The sequence below is a fragment of the Amphiura filiformis genome, chromosome 17, assembly GCF_039555335.1.
Source record: "Amphiura filiformis chromosome 17, Afil_fr2py, whole genome shotgun sequence".
In the NCBI taxonomy this organism is placed as follows: Eukaryota; Metazoa; Echinodermata; class Ophiuroidea; order Amphilepidida; family Amphiuridae; genus Amphiura; species Amphiura filiformis.
The window spans coordinates 47,197,756-47,218,547 of NC_092644.1; the positions used below are offsets into that span (position 1 = coordinate 47,197,756).

General features: G+C 37.3%; 1 protein-coding gene and 1 pseudogene across 1 annotated transcript; both read right to left on the bottom strand.

Moving 5' to 3' along the window:
• Nucleotides 1–1,399: 1,399 nt before the first annotated feature.
• LOC140137885 (choline dehydrogenase, mitochondrial-like) lies at nt 1,400–15,612 on the bottom strand. The gene is made up of 7 exons (XM_072159690.1): nt 15,518–15,612; nt 12,979–13,042; nt 12,440–12,542; nt 10,811–11,450; nt 10,210–10,393; nt 9,324–9,451; nt 1,400–6,043 (listed from the first exon to the last, which is right to left on the bottom strand). The coding sequence occupies exons 2-7, from the start codon at nt 13,016–13,018 to the stop codon at nt 5,267–5,269; spliced, it is 1,872 nt and encodes a 623-aa protein (XP_072015791.1). The 5' UTR covers nt 13,019–13,042; nt 15,518–15,612; the 3' UTR covers nt 1,400–5,266.
• On the bottom strand, nt 7,007–7,781 carry LOC140138267 (choline dehydrogenase, mitochondrial pseudogene; annotated as a pseudogene).
• Nucleotides 15,613–20,792: the final 5,180 nt, after the last annotated feature.

Consider the following 20,792-nt stretch of genomic DNA (forward strand, 5'->3'; position numbering starts at 1 on the left):
CGGTACATGTACATGTACTTGAAATCATATTGATATAGAAACAGCTGGGTCTCAAAACAATTTACTTTTATTCTCTAATTACACTGTCAGATTACTATTACTATAAAAAATGAAAAAGAAAAAGACCCACCTTATAAAGCATTTAACATGTATTGTACAATGCATTATACAATTTTAGGCTACTATAGTTACCGGAAGTACTGTACTACACAATTTATTATTAAAGGAATGTTTAAATTTGTTAAAACAACTTTGTCCATTCAAGGTACAGTTTGTCCACTCTGAAGTACAAAGTGACAACGCGCGCATATACAGCACATAAACAGTGCGTAGTGCTGCGTCTCTGCTGCAGGTATGCGTGCCTTCAAAGTCGCCACAATGTGTGTGTCTGCGTCGGTACTTTGTACTTCAGAGTAGACTGACTATAGCGCATATTGAAGGCAAATGCTTTGTCATTCAATTGGATGTACAAGTACTGTAATATAAATAACAAAGCATGGTTATATAATGATGTCACATTTACCTGATAGTGGTTCGACCTGACAGTATTTGAAGTGATAAATTGTTCTAATTATACTAAAACAAGACTTACCAGATATTTATATATATGGCAAGTTTTATTTTCTTTTTTCCCTTCCACCAGGCCCAAGTACAGGTGTATAAAAATGGAAAAAACACCAACAACATAAATAAACACATCTTTAACAACATAAATCAAGGTGTTCTTTTCCTATTACTATTTGCATTGTACATTTTTATAATTAAAGGTTTTTAATGCTAGCAATATCCGAAGATAGTTCTTCCTATTAAAGATACAGTCAAATAGTTTGAACCTTAAACATTAATTTCAAATGTAATTGGGCCACTGAGTGATTACAGTGGAATAGTACTGACGCCATTAGCAGCACATCTTTCAAATACATGTACATGCCAAAACGTATTTTGTCCTTCACGTATGCCACAATGTGTTGCAACCAATGAATTCAACTATATTTAAGTTAAGCACAATCTATTTATTTTTTTTGAATAAAATTTGATGACAACATTTTAACCACCTACATACAACCGCCACACATTTTTAGACAAAGGGAGATCGAGAGATAAAATATACTCCTTGTTGGAAGAATTGTACCTTGTTATACATTGCACTGATTAATTGCAACTACTCTAATACTTGTTTATGAACATATTATTACAGAGACTATCATGACTATAATTTTGTTCACAGTGCATTACATGTACATAAGGTAAAGCAATACAGACTATAAAATATTTTTATTTATATATTAAGCTTAATTAAGACAAATAAGTAAATCAAATTGCATACATATTTTTTAAAATTCATTTATGGTGCGCTACACACAGGCACACTTGATATTTACATTATATCACTACTACTACTAGGGGCCCATATCTATTTACTTGTGTGCAACTTTCCCCAGCCAAGCTGGGGAAAGTTGCACACTGGTAAATTGATTTTGAGATTCAGCCAAACCTGTCTGTAAAAAAACACCTTTGACCTACAAACAATATAAAAACACCCAGAATATTAATTGTATGTATACTGCAAGTATTAAAACAATATAAACTTAACAACATGTGACAGTCATAATCTGACAATTTAAGTTATATAGTTTTAAAGATTATATCAAATAAGCCATGTCTAAATAAGCCCTGTCTGAGGCATTACTCCTAATAGCCAGGATGATGGATAAATGCAACAATTTCTGATAGAAAAACTGCATGGCTAAAAGGGTCAGCCTGGTATGGGGAAAACAAGTAAATGTATTTTATGACTTGTAGTTGGAGTTACATTTTAGAGTTTGATTTAGAGTTGTCTCTACAAGTTGGAGTTACATTTTAGAGTTTAATTTAGAGTTGTCTCTACAAGTTGGAGTTACATTTAGAGTTGTCTCTACAAGTTGGAGTTACATTTTAGAGTTTGATTTAGAGTTGTCTCTACAAGTTGGAGTTACATTTTACAGTTTGATTTAGAGTTGTCTCTACAAGTTGGAGTTACATTTTAGAGTTTGATTTAGAGTTGTCTCTACAAGTTGGAGTTACATTTTAGAGTTTGATTTAGAGTTGTCTCTACAAGTTGGAGTTACATTTTAGAGTTTGATTTAGAGTTGTCTCTACAAGTTGGAGTTACATTTTAGAGTTTGATTTAGAGTTGTCTCTACAAGTTGGAGTTACATTTTAGAGTTTGATTTAGAGTTGTCTCTACAAGTTGGAGTTACATTTTACAGTTTGATTTAGAGTTGTCTCTACAAGTTGGAGTTACATTTTAGAGTTGTCTCTACAAGTTGGAGTTACATTTTAGAGTTTGATTTAGAGTTGTCTCTACAAGTTGGAGTTACATTTTAGAGTTTGATTTAGAGTTGTCTCTACAAGTTGGAGTTACATTTTAGAGTTTGATTTAGAGTTGTCTCTACAAGTTGGAGTTACATTTTAGAGTTTGATTTAGAGTTGTCTCTACAAGTTGGAGTTACATTTTAGAGTTTGATTTAGAGTTGTCTCTACAAGTTGGAGTTACATTTTAGAGTTTGATTTAGAGTTGTCTCTACAAGTTGGAGTTACATTTTAGAGTTTGATTTAGAGTTGTCTCTACAAGTTGGAGTTACATTTTAGAGTTTGATTTAGAGTTGTCTCTACAAGTTGGAGTTACATTTTAGAGTTTGATTTAGAGTTGTCTCTACAAGTTGGAGTTACATTTTACAGTTTGATTTAGAGTTGTCTCTACAAGTTGGAGTTACATTTTAGAGTTGTCTCTACAAGTTGGAGTTACATTTACAGTTTGATTTAGAGTTGTCTCTACAAGTTGGAGTTACATTTTACAGTTTGATTTAGAGTTGTCTCTACAAGTTGGAGTTACATTTTAGAGCACATACAATCTTCTCACATTTGACTGATTTTTTTAGAGGTGCGTTACCAGTTCAACAGCCTCATCTTTTTTCCTCATCAAAATGGAGATTTTGAATGGTATCGGAAGAATGCTCATATTTTCCTCATGACACCAGTAACATCCGAAATATGTTTCATTTAGATGTTGTGGATAAAAATGTGATAAAAAGTAATAACCACCATAGGAAGTACATTTATATGAATAGGGTCCACAATAAGTTCCCCCCTAATACTTTTTAGAATAAGTCAAAAAATGTTTTACGAAATGTAAAAAGATATAGCCCTATTTGTTTTACACATGTGGACCAATTTATAGCGCCACACAGCATTGCGTTCAGTCACAATGGTTAATTGTGTAAGAAAAGGGGCCATTGCAGTCTATAGCAGTCCGGTTTTCTATAACAAATGCATGAATAGACCTGGCCTACTTGTATTGTTTGAGAGCTGACTCATATGGACTCAGGTGCAACTTTTAACACTGTTTTTTTACATAATGAACCATTGTGACTGAACGCAATGACGTGTGACACTATAATTTGGTCCATATGTGTAAAACAAATATGGCTACCTATACCTTTTGACACGTTTGCATTTTGTCAAATATTTTTCAATTTATTTTAAAAAGTATTTAGTTGTGGACCCTATATTATCTTATTGGATATAGTTATATACACGTTTCAGCGTCTAGCTCATTTCAAAACCGCTGAAGCAATGGGCTATTCCAGTTGAAATCCATACACTCCTATGGAAGACATACCATTAATTTCAAATAGAGTCACCCATTCTGGTAACCCCATTTGAAATTCACACCCCCTGTGGGAGATAAAGGTCATGACTTCCATAGAAAGGGTGTGGATTTCAAGTGCAATAGCCCAACATTACTCCAAATTTGGAAACAATATTTCAAATCATAGGCCTCAAAGTACACACAAATACCATCCACCTTTAATCACCTACATTAGAATTAAAAAAATAAAGTACTCACAGCTATTTTAAGACTACACGCATAAAAAAAAATCATGGTTTTAAAATCACGCTACTGCTACACTGGTCTATAAAACAAGAAGTACACATTAAACAACTACTACAATTAGTCATGAAATATAGATTAGTGTATCATTAAATTTTGTATGTATATATATCACAGTTATATATCACAAACACTTTTTACAAGAGAGGCTGCAGTGATTCTAATCTTTAATTTCATCTTTTTATATTGCATTGAATATTTGTACCATATCATTTCCTATACTTGAGTTGTCTACATATAAAGCAATACTATAAATATACACAGAAAAAGTCATTAACAGTCATCAACTGTTGTTTGATTAAGTTGAGGCATGGAATGTCATTGATCAGAATTGTTAACACAGTCTATGGGTAGCCTGCAACAGTTTCTACATAGAATAATGCCCCTGTCATACTTTTATGCTACTTGCAGCTGCAGTAAGCAGCATGACAAATCAGCCAATGACAATGTGTTCGTTTGTCTGCAATGTGCCTCATGCTGCTGACACACTGCTCAGCAGCAGGACAGTAAAAACACCAGCATAACTACATGGCTTAAATGGTCACCTCAGAATGACTGATTGATTTGACCACCATCTAACCCTCCATGCTCCCCCATTCCCATGGCTGTTTTAATAAGAAAAAACATAAGGCACTTACATATTTAAGCCATCTTGCAGTCTAGGTTCGGGTTACCAGCATACATGTGACTATTCACTACTTGCATGGTTCCGTCATTAGGTATGTGATCATCGAACTGATGATCACATGAAAGGAATAATTACCGTACATAACGTTACACACAATGTAATATGACTGGTTCGATTTCCTTTCATGTGTGCTGCCAGTTCAAGGCTCTCCTCGCACATTGTGCATAATGGTGGAACCATGCAAGTAGTGAATAGATATGGTCCCTCTGAGTTATTATGAACATACATTGTTGTTACCTGTCTACAGGCACTAAATCAAAGTTAACTTACAGCTATTACACACATCAAAAAGGCAATGCACTGCTGAAAATCATACTACACTGCTTGAAAATAATAACTGCAGACTGTACCACTACTAGAAGATTTTGTTCTTGGAACATAATAAGATATATTATAAAGCTATTTAAGAATATAATAAGATATATTATTAAGTTATTTGGATGACTTTCTATGTTTTCAACAACTCTTAAAATATCCTAAATCATTTAGTTTAATTATTCAATTAAGTGTCATCGAGTTGTACCAACCCCCTTACCCCCTCCACCCCTTCTTTTTCCTATTGGGAGAGGAAGAGAATTCTCACCTAAGGCAAGCCTTTGTAAGGCAAGGGTTTATATTGTAGGACAAGGGTAATAAAATACAATCTATCTTTGTGTTTCCAATGTTGGCGGTTTGTAAACAGGAATTTTATCTGCCCGTGGCAGCGGGGATTTGTTCATGATAATATCAGCTGATTTTTCTGCTATCATAATTGTTGGTGCGTTGAGATTGCCACTAGCAACGCTTGGCATTACGGAGGCATCAACAACACGAAGATTTTGCATTCCAAACACTCTCATATTATTATCTACCACAGCCATTGGATCTTTCTCGCTTCCCATTTTGCATGTGCACGATGGGTGGTATGCTGAATCTGTTTTCTCACGAACAAAGGCATCAATTTCTTTATCACTCTTAAAATCAGGCCCTGGCGATATCTCTGGACCACGAAACTCATCAAATGCCTTCTGAGCTAAGACCTCTCTGGCTAGTTTAACACATTGTCGCATCTCCCATACATCTAGCTCATTATCCAGATAGTTTGGCTGGATGATGGGATGCTCCGATGGATTTCGCGATCGAAGTTTGATGTATCCTCGCGCTTGGGCACGCATTGGGCCTACATGGACCTGATACGCATGGCATGTACCAGGTTCTAGACCGTGATTGTTGACAACTGATGGTAGGAAATGGAACTGGATGTCTGGGTGATCCACTCCAGGTCGGCCGCGGATAAATGCCCCAGCTTCAAGGTGAGTAGTGGCTGCATCGCCTGTTTGCGTCAGGAACCATTGCAGGCCTATGCGAATCATATTGTGTGGGAATTTCCACTGAGCTTTGTAGAGGGTAATAGGTTTGGTGCACTGTTGCTGAATATAAAGCTGAAAATACAAATAACAAATATTTAAAGGTGTATTTTTTTCAAAGAAAAGTAATGGTGATCAAGCATATTACACAGAGGGCATGGCAGCTCAGTGAAACATACTTTGACTCATGATCAAAAAGTTGTGGGTTTTAGCTTTGATAGTGCCATTGTGTTGTGCAAGGCCCATAACTTCTTGTACTTCTCTTCACCCAAGTGTATAAATGGGTACTGGCTTATGCTGGGAGGGTAAACTGACTTGCTGTGTGTGACTGTGTGAGGTGTGGTAAATCCCCTACAGCATATTATACTGAGTTGTCTGGCCCAAATACTGAAAGAGAGCCCATTCATCGAAAGCATATGGATATACTCTTCGTTTATTTTGTATTTTTCCACATGTTTGTGGTAGTTTCTTGCACTATTTTGTGTAATGTTTTGTACTGTTGGCAATTAATTCAAATAAATTCATATATAACTTCATGCTTATTGCTCTGTCTCCATGCAAGAGTCTGAATGAATATATCCATTACTCAGTACACGGTATCATGTTCTTGTGAAGATATATATCTTAGATTATGTGACACCACATGTGGCTTAACCCTTACCATCCTGAACCCAACAAAATCCAACATCCTGCATGCTTCCCATCCCTCTTGACAAAGCTGTTAAGGGAAAAGCACAAGGCACCTAGATACATCCATGCCATTTGGCAGCCTGGGTTAGGGTTACGAATATGTGTCTTTAGTTCCACATACTCTATGGGACCTCTGAATTAACTGCACACTACACTAGTATTAGTAAATTTTGTTCTTGGAACATGGTTAGATATATTAAATACATTCCTTTCTGTATCACAAAAGGAATTTGTATGACTTTCTGTGTTTTCAGCAACTCTAAGATCCCAAATCATTTGGTTTATTTGTGAAATTTAGTGCTTTGAATAAAAAATTGGAGGTGGTGTTGTATCAACCCCCTTACCCTCTCAACTCCTTTGTAGGAAATCTATCTTTGTGTTTCCAATGTTGGATACAGGGATTTTATCTGCCCGTGGCAGCGGGGATTTGTTCATGATAATATCAGCTGATTTTTCTGCTATCATAATTGTTGGTGCATTGAGATTACCACTAGCAACGCTTGGCATTACAGAGGCATCAACTACACGAAGATTTTGCATTCCAAATACTCTCATGTTATTATCTATGACAGCCATTGGATCTTTCTCGCTTCCCATTTTGCATGTGCCTGAGGGGTGATATGCTGAATCTGTTTTCTCACGAACAAAGGCATCAATTTCTTTATCACTCTTAACATCTGGCCCTGGCGATATCTCTGGACCACGAAACTCGTCAAATGCCTTCTGAGCAAAGACCTCTCTGGCTAGTTTAACACATTGTCGCATCTCCCAAACATCTTGCTCATTATCCAAATAGTTTGGCTGGATGATGGGATGCTCTGATGGATTTCGCGATCGAAGTTTGATGTATCCTCGAGCAAGGGCACGCATCGGGCTTACATGGGATTGAAACGCATGGCATGTACCAGGTTCTAGACCGTGATTGTTGACAACTGATGGTAGGAAATGGAACTGGATGTCTGGGTGATCCACTCCAGGTCGGCTGCGGACAAATGCCCCAGCTTCAAGGTGAGTAGTGGCTGCATCACCTGTTTGCGTCAGGAACCATTGCAGGCCTATGCGAATCATGTTGTGTGGGAATTTCCACTGAGCTTTGTAGAGGGTAATAGGTTTGGTGCACTGTTGCTGAATATTGAATATAAAGCTGAAAATGCAAATAACAAATATTTAAAGGTGCATCTTTTTCAAAGAAAAGTAATGATGATCGAGCATATTGTACCGAGGGCATGGCAGCTCAGTAAAACATGCTTTGACACATGATCAAAAGGTTGGGGGCCTTGAGCATGGTGGTGTACCTCAGGGCAATATCATTGGACCTATTGCCTTTTTAGGCATGATCAATGATGCGCTTACAGAGTTTGATGACAAAAAGCATGAAGGTTTGAGGACCTTACAATAGGTTAAGATAGAGCCACTGACGATGTCACTGAGGTACAGCAATGTTTGGAATCTCTACATGAGTGGTGTGTCAGTCAAGTTGAATTCAAGTAAATTCCAAACCATGAGTGTATACGTTGGTAAAAACAATCCCCCATATCTTGATCTGCACATCTCTGATCACTCCCTTGCAGTAGTCCAGAAAGACAAGTTGCTGGGAGTCATTATCCAAAATGATTTGAAATGGCAAGGTCAAGCAGATAATATGCACTATTATAAGGCTAATGGAAAAATGTTTATGTTATGCAAACTGAAAGAAGCGGGTCTCAACGCAGGTGAAATCCTTTCTGTTTACAAAGGTTATAAGACCAGAATTAATGCAGCCTCCTTGTGGCATGCAAGTCTCGCTCAGGGCCAGGAGGACCGGTTGGAGAGAATTCAGAACCGTGTATGTAATTAAGCCCTTCCTTGGCAAGGTGTATAGATCTTACTTCAACTCCCTTGTAACTTTGGATCTTGGAGTTTGGATTTGATTGAGTTAATTGATCAAATGTTTGTAATATAAATTATTCTTTTCTCATGATATCTATGTGTTTTTTGTGTTTCTTTGCCACCACTCTTGTCATGTCTTGTTTGCATGTCTGTTTGGTTTTTCAGTGTTTAATTTAATTGTCAAGTGGTGTAACGTTTTCCAAGGCTTTTGCTTTTAGTTGCACTCTCTCATCTTGTTTTTATAAAAATAAGATTTTATAAGTTGTTGGTGTTATTATGTGTGTGATTTTGATGAAAATAAATTGCTTTTAATATGAATATGAACAACATCCTTTACACTGGTTAACAGAACCATTAACCATTGTCTTTGGTTTGTCAGTATAAGAAAACAACAGCAATACACAATTAGAATATGACCGTTGCTAGGTCAACTGGCTCATGCTTTCTTTGTTATGAACCACTGATTGAAATGATCACAACACATAGCCTATGGCATACCATAATTTGGAATGTGTGTATGAGCCTAGGCTTGAACCAGTAACCAATGGATACTAACGTGCACTATGTCAGCGAATATTCTACTTGTTAACATTCATATGAACAGGGCCCTCTATAGTCAGTACAATACAAAGGTTCAGTTTATAGTTTTGTCAGTATAAAAAAACACAATTGTACACTAATATTGATATGGATGTTAATAGGAATGAGGCCCTCTAGTCAGTATAATATAAAGGGTTGGGTTATACTTATTAGGGGTTCATCAGTATGAGATAAACACAACATTATGTATACTCACATCCAAATGGTCCTGTAGGTTTTGGCCCACACCTGGTACATGAGCTACCACTGGAATGTCAAGCTTCTTCAGCTCATCGGCATCACCAATCCCAGAAAGCATCAGCAGCTGGGGACTGTTGATTGCACCTAATCAAAGAAAACAAATGGCATTTTTTTCCATAACTAATTAAAGAATTTTGCGGACCCTAGCGGAAGATTTGTCACTTACAAATGTAGATAAATGTAGCGCTTTATGCTGTAAACAGCCTCAAAGCGCTGTCATTAGAATATGTCGGAACCACATTTGCAGCCTACAAGTGGCGCAGGGTCCATCAGTACAACGACTGTGACTACCCCTAACAGCTTCCCATTGCACCTGGGTGGGGTGAGGCAAGCGGATGACAATTGATAGGCATATAACCACTGGTAATGCCAGGATTAACCCTGACATACAATAAATCCATACACAAAAATTGCCCAAAGGGCACAGGTAATACACAGCCCTCAAATTAACCCACGGCACCTTGCCGTGGGTGCCCATCCCAACTGCCGTAATGCCCTCAAAATATGTCCTTTACCCAAGGCAGTCACTTGCCGTGCCCTCTAATGAAGTTGCCGTCGGTGCCCCAGCCCTGTCCCTTCATTATAAAATCATCTTTCTATGTTTGTGTGTGTTTTCTTCACTTTTGAGACATTGCCTTGGTGCCCTTCTCAAATTTTCAACAGTTGCCATGATGCCCTCTTGAAATATTACAAACTGCAGTGCTGCCTTGCCTTTTCAGTAAAAGTCCAAGGCAATTCTCAACTTGCCCTAAAAAAGTTGCCGTGCCCCTTCAGATCCTTAATTCGAGGGCTGGTAATACATCCTATCCACTTACTCTAAATGTTTCCCCACTTTTACTTACCTGTCGACACAATCACCTCTTTCCCAGCCCTGGCAACTTTGGTGGTGCCATTGGATTGGTATTCAATACCCACAGCTTTAGTCCCTTCACACACTATCTTGGTCACTAAAGTCTTGGAGATAATACTCAGATTCTCTCTTTTCAAGGCTGGCTTGAGATATGCATTGGCAGCACTCCAACGTACCTGGCAACAATTGGACAAGAAATTCAGCATAAGCTGCACTACACAACAATCTTGCGGCTAGATATGCTCATCTTGTTTATATTATTCAAGATTTATTTTGTTCAAAGTTGAATTACGATTAGGTCCACATCATTAAGTCAAGATAATATTATATATTGGCACCCGTATATAAAAGGAATATGCGACCTGGGTGTGCGACACACTTAATAAACAAAACACCTGTACTGTTGGCCCAGATATGTGAGGTAAATATCATGTTTACAGTAAGTACATTAAAACATTTAAGATGCATTTACAAAAGAAACATATTTAAATGGATAGGAAATGCTTGAAGTTTTTTAGGTTCAGTTTACTTTGATATACATTTTCCAGCAATTTGTCAGTAGATTTACAAATTTCTCTTGGTCCACTACCTACCCCTTTGTGAGTAGTCAAATCCATGTAACCGAATCCTTCTTGCTGGTACCCGTTCATATCCTCTGTCCTTGGATACCCTGCCTGTACACCTGCTTCAATAAAGGCTTCAAACAATGGGTTCCCAGTCTGCCCACGGGACACATGAAGCGGTCCATCACCACCTCTGTAATCATCACCCCCTAGGTGATCATGAGTCTGCGCCTTTTTGAAATATGGAAGACAGTCCGCGTATGCCCATCCTGCAGCGCCTTCTCGCTCCCAACGATCTTGATCATAGGCATGGCCACGAACGTAACACATAGCATTAATGGAAGACGACCCACCCCAGACTTTCCCTCTGGGCCAGTACATCCTACGATTGTTAACATGCTCCTGCGGTTCGGTCATATACCACCAGTTAAATTTCTTGCTTCCAAGTGGGTAAATAAGTGCAGCAGGCATCTGAATTTGCCAAGAGTTGTCTTTACCCCCGGCTTCCAATATTAAAACATTATTGTTTGGGTCTTCAGTGAGACGGTTGGCGAGGACGCAGCCAGCTGACCCGGCTCCCACAATGATGTGGGTGTAGTCTGAGGAGAGGCCACTGGAAGCTGCCCTTGATGGAATGATTGATGAACTAGAACTTCTGAATCTGGAATTCCTTGACAAGATAAAAATACAAGCTATTTTAAGAAAATGTATTCTTTTAATGATTTCTAAATGGGCTATTCCATTATACAGCAATCTGAAAGATTTCACTGCAATCTCAATGCCAATAACATCGTAATATTTGCTAATTTTATCTGCAATTTCCAGTTGAAAATTGCTGAAATTTATGAGATACAGTTGAACTTTGCACAATTTGTCCTAAAATTAGTTTGTTTGGAATTCCAAAATCTACCACACCAATTTTATGGATGAAATTCCAAATTTTCTTGGGGATGGATTTCAAATGGAATAGCCCAATGACAAGATTATAAACACCTATGAATGTGTACTACTTATAAAACATGGCTGACTCGGTAGGCCACTGGTTTAAATAAAAGTTCTGGTAGTGAATTTATTTCTTCATACTGGTGCAGATAACATAAAAATAATTTGTAATATAAACTCCGGAGAACAGAAATGATAAAACAACAAGAGCAAAAGCTCTGTGTTACAACCCCATGTTGATGTGTCTGTGGTATGAGATAGAGTGAACCTCCTTGAGTACGCGCTACAGATTTTATCGGAAGTTCGTCAGCATCAGCCCACACAAATCCTGAACTGTGATTGGTCAAAATTGCATTTCTATTGTTCCTAATGAAAGACTCGGAATGATTCGGCAATAGCCGTTTATGAAAGGAATCAAAATCCGAAATCGTGAATTTCAACAAGAATGTCTTACAAAAAAGTAAGACTCCCGCATCAACATTCTGCACTGTTACATACTTGCATATTGTTGCTCTTTGTCTAATTTGAATGAATGAGGCATTACTGTATTGCTGGCCCATGCTGCATGGGCAATTCCTGTTGGTTTCATTTGTATCAATCCATTTTCCAATAGATTATGTATACAACTATTACAAGAAGCTATTAATTTTGCTGAGGTTTTATTTTTATTTTTACAAGTTATGTATGGACCTCATTATGCCCTTGTTAAATACTTACAATAATACCCTGTTCCCTCTGAAATCAGTTGAATAAAACCTTTGATGAGTTGCAGGAATAACAGATCTGGAACATGCTTGGACAGGTGATCTTGATTGCAATCCTGGAATGGAACATTGAGATAAAAAATTTGGGTTTAGGGTTTTGGGTTTAACAGGGACTGTCTTTTGGAATTTGCAGGAGAGCATTAAAAAGCTCTTCAGGGGCCTTCAAGGAGAGCTGTTTAGAGCATTTACAATAGAATGTAACTGTAAGGAGAGAATGGTCAACTAAGGAGAGCTAAAAATCACTCTCCTATATCAGACTTAAGGAGAGTAGTAGAGAGCGGTTTTTGCACTGGTTTTCTAGATGCATAATGTTGAAAAGGTGCACAACATGATAGCACAGCTGGGATTGAACCCCCAACCTCCTGATCATCAGAGTGAGCGACTGTACCACTACTTGTGAAAACAATAACTTGTAAAACTTGTAAAAAAGACACGCATCATTCAATATGTACTGAAAACAAGGTATTGACTAAATGAAATCAAATGATTTACCTGAACGTAGCATAAGCACTCCAACACACCGCAACCCCATGTTGGCTGTACAACAGTAACTTGTCTGCAAGAGTAAAGTATTTGAAAAGCAATCACAATAATTTCAAAGTTCAGTTTAAGGGAGTACTACACCCCTGGCCAATTTTGTGTCTAGTTTTGCATTTTTCTCAAAAATTATAGTGCATTGGTGACAAGTAAGATATGTATATTATAGGGGCAAGGACAACAACATCAGTGGCAGTGCTCTTTCATAAGTTTCAAGTTGAAGTTGCGTAATTATAATACACATCATAGCTCTATAAACATCTCTCATAAACATGAGTATGCGTGCATTATCCATTATTTTGTACAATTTCACTCTCAGCAAGTGATACACATTTATTAACCTGTAAATATCCGTTAACGCGGCTGTGTACTCTAGCCATTGTTTCTTTCTCAAAATTGAGTTTTTATGATATGTTTGTACCTTGTTATGTTTTTTATAAATACAAGGAATGAAAATCCAGATTTGTAAACTCCAACTGCAATATTTTAAGGATTTTATTTCACTATTCCACTCGTGTTTGAAATTGAAAAGGAAAGAAAATCTTTGTTGTACCAGCAAGGTACACGCCACAAGCAACAACTCATCGCGTTGCGTGTCGCGCAATTTGTTAACGCACAAATACGCGACGATGCTCGCTGACGCTTATCTGCATGCGAGGCGCATCTTATGGAAACACCACGGAAGCACTGATTTCACAAAAACCTAGTGGTCAAATGGCTCCGTTTTAGCTGATAAAATGTGTTTTTTTTTCAAGTTCTTTCCCCAATTTAAATATCAAGTTATGAATGGATTTCGCTCAAACTTCTCAAGGGGCTGTGGATTTACCAGATGTTCACGTAATATAAGTTACAAAAACGAAAACTGTCGCATTCTCCTGTGAGATTTGATGAAAGTGCAAAATGTGACCACTTTAAACTTCAACGGCCATTATTTCAATGTTCATTTTCTCGGTAAAATGACGATTTAGGTACACGATAACTCAATAAATACAGCATCTATAGGTAAGCAAATATGATCATCGTAAAAAGCATGATCGACTCAAGAAACGGTTTTCTCATTTTTGTTATATTTTGGTCTATTTCCGATTTTGGGCATCATTTTGTGCAAATAGGCGTTTTTGAATTTTAAAAAGTTCATTTTGATGCCTTATATGGTCAATATCTCAAAAAATAAGGCCAATATCAAAAAAATAAAAAAAACGGTTTTGGAATGGAGCCTCAAGATTGAGCTGAAAATAAAATAAAATATTTTGGAAAGAGTGTTTTTTTGTTATGATGTACCTAACAAATATTGCCAAAAACTCACTTTTTTGTGATTTTCTTCAAAATTGTTGTTTTTACCCCAAATCTGTATATATTAAGATTTATTGACGTCTTGCCTTCGTAAAAATGTATACTTTTATATGTTTTGCGCGAATAATTACAAAGTTATTGCACTTTTACTACATGCATGTCTGAGAGTACACAGCCACCTTAAGGGATCTAAAATGAGCGTTTAATGCGTTTCGACAGTATTTTTTGTGGGACATGAGAGCACCTCAGACCTATCGAATTGCATTCTGAATAAGCATGTCTTTCTGATATCAAATAATTTTCATTTTTTGAAAATCACAATAAAATACAAATTTTATGACAAATTATAAAAATTTGATACAGGGTTCGATTTAGAAAATAAAATTTACATGCACAACTCTGGTTTTTTCCTCAAAATGGGCTGAATAACACAAAATTTTGCATGCACAGGCAAAATTCTACATGCACAGAGCCAAAGTTACATGCATTTGTGCATGTAAAACCCTCTAAATCGAACCCTGATTTGATATTTTTAAAATTTTTGATATATAACAGTCCTCGAAGTAAATTATATAAATCTAATGACATATTTTAAAGTGTATGTAGCAGGGAGGAAAAGTCACGGTCAATTGAAAATTTTGACCTTTCATATTGAAGATATGGATTTTTTCCCAAAAAGACCTAATTTTTTTTGGTGTTTTGGGAAAAAAATCCATATCTTCAATACTGAAAGGTCAAAATTTTCAATTGATCGTCGGCTTTTCATCCCACCTACATACACTTTAAGTATAAATCATCAGATTTATAAAGTTTACTTCAAGTACTGTTAAATATCAAAAATATCAATTTTAATGATTTGCCATAAAATGTGTATTAAAATTGCGAATTTCAAAAAATCAAAATGATTTGATATCAGAATGACATTCTTCGTATTCAGAATGCAATTCGATATGTCTGATGTGCTCTAATGTCTCACAATAAATACTGTCCAAACGTTCATACCCCACCCCTTAAGCTTAAACGTACAAACATTATGAAATACATACATGTACGTGTCAATGTACATTGTACAGTGCGAGTTCAACTTCAAGGTCAAGAGGCGTTTTAAACTAAATCATTGAGCTCACCCCTGGATCCCGCCGTACAACATGGACTAGACATAATCATCAGTATTTTACAAAATAAATACATGGGTACTTACACGAAAAATGTAAATGCCTGGCTTTAATTTTCAAATTAATTACAGCGTTTCTTTGAGAAATTTTCCTCGAATTCCCAAAATTTAGTACTACTAAATACAGCCCGTAAGCCCAGTTGCCAAACTGAATTTTTGTATGTCTGCTCGCAACACGACACGCAACAGGTGTATGAGCACGAGTGTCTAGCAAAGCTGGCAAAAAACCCAAAAAATACAAAAAATACAAAAAATTAATACAAAATAGAAAATTGCTCAAACTCTTCGACCGCGATATAAGGCAAGATGGTAAAGTTTTGTGTAAGTTTACACACATCTCGCATTTGGTTTATTTTATTTTATTTTCACATGATATAAATAATTTTATATAGTCTACAAAGAAATTAAAAAACGTATCTTCGAAATTAGACAAAAAACCAACAACACATTTTGGATCAAAAACAACAACAACAAAAAACAACAAAAAGAACAACAACAAAAACAAAACAAAAACACAAGAACCTCAACCCTGTCATCCAATGAATCACCATAATCTAGTTTTTGTGAACCTTTGCTTTTCGATCAAAACCTACTAAAAAAACCCCAAGTTGTTCGTTGTTCAATCTTGTCGAAACGCTTGAATTGAATAAAGTTTAGGGAGTGTTAAGAAATACTTTGGTGGGGGGGGGGGCTGGATTGTTTTTTGTGCCAAATTTTTTAACGCCCCCCTCTTCGTGAATCCAAAACTTTTTGACCCCCCTCTTAATGGACCTAACCTTTTTGACCCCCCCCATGTTAGGTTCAAAATATTTTGACCCCCCCATTATAATGTGTCATTCTACATCAAAGGACAGAGGAAACATTAATGATACTAAAATTTGTATTCATATGCAATGAAATTATACCCATGTTATTGATATAAAATATGTTGAATTGTGGAAATGTTTGTAAAGTAGCTCATTATATAAAGCATGTTTATGCAACCTAGTATTTATCGGGGGTCGGGGGACGAGTATATTTTGTTCTGGTTTTACTGGGACTTTTTGTTGCGGCGATGCGTGCAAAACTCTTAAGACTATTTTAGCCCAAAATTCAGGGGCGTAGCCAGTTTTCTTGGTGGGGGGGGGGGCAAAATAAAATTTCGGGGCACAGACAAAAAATTGCTGTTGCAAATATAATTATACCAGTTTTGTTATAGATGTATTTGAGCCTTCACAAAAGGCTTTACTGACGTCAAAAAGCGTGCAAAATTTTGTATTTCGCCCTGATGAGATGAAAATGCCTGCAATGTGCGCACACAGCGTGCAAAAATTTTGTATTTGACACTATTTTGGCCCATGATCGGGGTGAATTTGGATGGAAAAGGGGCTCCTTGCCCCTTTTCTTTTCCTTTGGCCTCCAGATTTTCTCTTTCATTTTTTGTCAGGCTACGCTGCTGAAATGGTGTGTTTTACTCAGAGGCGTAGCCAGCCCTCTTTGCCAGGGTGGGCAAGGCTCCAAAAATTTTCCCCAAATAAATAAATAGAGCGAAGCGAGCATAGCGAGTGGAGCGACCACTGGCGTGGGGTCCAGGGCCCCTGGTGGGGGGTCCAGGGAAGCTCATGGGTTTGGGGCATTTTTACACCATGAGGGGAAGCCTCATTGCATACATTAACATTTGTAACGTTTTTATGTGAAAAGTTTGCCATGTAAAAAAATGTAAAGTTTTGATTTTAGAAATTTCTGAAAGGGCCTGCTTTAGGGCCCTGGTGGGGTTCGCCCCGGTAGCTCATTAATTTTGGGCATTTTTATACCATGAGGAGAAGCATCCTTGCATACATTTGTAACGTTATTATGTGAAAATTTTGCCATAATGTAAAGTTTTGATTCTAGAATTATCTGAAAGGAAACAAAAATGAATTTACAAAGTAGGAACAATACAATAAAACAAAAACAATACTGATATTCTTGAGTTGATTTAACAAGTTGTTACATTCACTATTACATTCACTTAAATTATTTCCCCCTTCTCCCCTTCGTTCTCTTTCCTTCTTCTTTACATTCTTCAATTTCTTCCCTTTCTCTCATTCCTTCCCCTTCCATTAAATTACTTACCAATCACTTCCCTTATGTTCCTTAAGTTTCCATTCTTTCTCTTTCCATCTTCTTCATATTCTTCAGTTTCTTGCCCTTTCTCTCATTCCTGCCCCCTTCCATTACACTCACTTAAATTATTTCACCTCAAATCACTTTCCGTTCCCTTCCTTAAATGCCCACCCCTAGCTACGCCACTGGTTTTGCTATTAAATGGGCCAGTTCATGTGATCGCGAAGCGCAAATTTTTGCAATTTTACCCTATTTGGGCCGGCCATGTGCTAAAAAGCTGCACTATGGCAATTATTGCTTTATTTTTTCTTCTATTAGGATTTTAAAGGGGATGTCCCCATGGAAAAAATTAGGGGAAGAGCAAAGCTTTTAGTGATTTAAAAAGCAGACCAGAAGGAACTGACACAAACCTCAAGTTAGGGGTGGTGCAATAATTATGTGTACCCCCAGGGGGCGTGAATTATAGGGGGGCAAAGATTTTTGGCAGGCCAAAAGGGGGCAAGCATTTTTGGCAGGTCGAAAGGGGGGGGGTCAAGTGATTTTTGGCAAGTCAAAAGGGGGGGGCAAGCGATTTTTGGCACAGATATTTTGGGCACCGTTTCTATATTACGCCCTAAAAAGCCGTAGGAAAACGTTCAAATATGCAAAATTTCCTGCTCGCTGCGCTCGCATTATGTTAAGACAATTTAAGGTTTTAAATTTGGGTTCCCCAAAATCTTGCATGTGTAAGGGGGGGGCAAAGATTTTTTGGCACGTCAAAAGGGGGGGGCAAAGGTTTTTTGGCACGTCGAAAGGGGGGGCAAAGGTTTTTGGCACGACCAAAGGGGGGGGCAAGCGATTTTTACAGACCATTTTGAGAATTCACCCCCCGGGGGTACACATAATTATTGCACCACCCCTTATAGACAAGACAATTTTTAACACTTCATAATTATATCCCTGACTATTGAATCACTTATCAAAATACAATAAAAATTCCTTTAAAAGGAATAGGGCGGGCAAATGAAAAATTGTCAAGAGAAATGAAAGAATGAGTAAGTCTTCACAATTAAAAACAGGGAAAATATGACACAACATCGATTTCCATTGGAGGTTGTGTCATATTTTCCCTGATTTTAATCTTATCTATTGCTTATCCTTTGTTCTCTGCTGGTCAGTTGGAACAGATTTTCCCTGTTTTTATATTAACCCTTCACATCATAAGTTCATAACAGAAGACGTTTTATGTTAACATTTTATATAAAACATTGTTATAAAACTTTTGTAGATAATAGTTATTTAAAACATTTTCGTAATCATACCTAGAGGTTTTTTTATCATCAGATAGAAAGACTTCTGCTCATCTTCTCTGGTGAGACAACAGGGCTGGGGTATCTTTCCATATCAAAGTTCAAAACTTATGAGGGGAAAAGTTTGATTTTACATTATTTCGATATTATTTTTTAACTTTGTAACTTTATTATGATTAACATAACTGTATTTCAAAGCGTCAAACTATATCATTATTTTGTCCCAACAAAAATAATCCAGGGAATAAAATATTCATTCATATGTTTATTTATTTTATTCAACCTGGGCCATTTCTACTGGTGCACATGCATTCTAATAATTTGTCTATAATACCTTGGCTTTTTCAAACTAAAATTTTACACAATAATAGTGACAAAATAGTCCACCAAATGGCTTCAATTTGGTCTTCATTTTCCAAAAGTTTCTCACTTTTCAAGGGAGCATATCCCCCTCAGACACCCCGCGATGGCATTTTTAACATTTATATTTTTCCTAAAATCCCCCCCCTGACTGCTCTAGATCCGCCATCCGCTGCTGTCTGGTTCCACTGTTATAAATCTGATAATTCCCAGGTCTTTTCCATCAACTGATCAATATTAATCTCACTCAAAATATTCAACAGTTCCTCATGTTTTACGGTGTCGAATACCTTGTGTAATCAATAAAACACATTACACAGGTCTTGCTTCATTTCTCAGTATGGCCCTCTCAAACCGGGCTCTCAAATAGCATTCTCATTTAAAATTGTGTTCCTGGTTCCACAATCCTCCACAAAGCCACACTGCAGAATTTTGGTATTTCTGGCCTGATTTTATTCCTTGCTCTCTTCATCAACACCTTCAGCTGGATCTTCACTGCATGACTCACTATGCTTATAGTCCTGTGTAACTCACATAATATAGCCCCAGGTTTCTTTGGTAAAGCAATAAAGATGGACTTGCTCAGCTCTGGAGGAATTTCACCTGAGTTTAGATCTCATTCAACACTTCTGTCAACTTCAGTATCCCCAACTCATCCAACTCATCTTTGAATGTAAAAAAGTGAAAAAGGGAGAATCTGTGATCACTCCGAAAGTGAAGAAAAAGAGGAGTGGGAAAAGAGTGGAAGTCGATCACTCTAGTCACTTTGAAAAGAGTGATAGTCAAGAGAGTTAGCCCTGAGCGATAGCCACTCCCAGGGGCATAGCCAGCTTACTTGGTCGAAGGGGTCAGGGCAAAATTTCAGGGGCACAGCTGGAAAAAATTGCAGTTGCACTGATCAAGCAATTTTTGTTTTTTAGAGAGGCTGTACATGTCTTCCATCTTCCCAAAAAGGCTTTATAGGGGTGATATACGCGCGAAGCGCACACAAATTTTGAATTTGACGCTATTTTTGCCCATGATCGGGATGAAGGTGAAAATGGCTTTCATGCCCATGATCGGGTGAAAAGGAGGGGCTCCTTGCCCTTTTTTGTTTCCTTTGCCCTCCAGATATTCTCTTTAATTTTGGGGCAGAGGGGCACTTTTTTCTTTCATTTTTTGTCGCCTCCCTGACCACCCCCGCCCCCGCTGGCTACACTACAGGTCACTCCAAAAAGCGTGGCAGAGTGACAATCTAATAAAAATTCCTTTAAAAAGGAACAGGGCGAACAAATGAGGAAGTGTCAAGATAAAGGTGTAGTTATTTTATTGTTTGAACTGTTTCTATAATTCGCATCGATCATAATGAGTATGTTTTTACGTACCTCAAATGACAAGGACTACGGTACTTAGCCTATGATCTTGCAATGAGACTGTACTCAGTGTATGGACAGTGTAGACATGATTTGTCTAATCATTTTGGCTATTTAATTCTGACCATTGTGATTAAAACAGGCTTTCAGATTGGTGAGCTATTGTGTACCAAGTGATAAGACCGGGCACGTATAATAAAAATACACTGGATAATT

Coding starts and splice junctions, on each gene's coding strand:
- LOC140137885 (XM_072159690.1), bottom strand. CDS start 13,018: ATGGGGTTGCGGTGTGTTGGAGTGCTTATGCTACGTTCAG. Junction 12,543..12,978: donor AGTGCTTATGCTACGTTCAG/GTAAATCATTTG, acceptor GTTCCATTCCAG/GATTGCAATCAAGATCACCT. Junction 10,394..10,810: donor ATTTGACTACTCACAAAGGG/GTAGGTAGTGGA, acceptor AATTGTTGCCAG/GTACGTTGGAGTGCTGCCAA.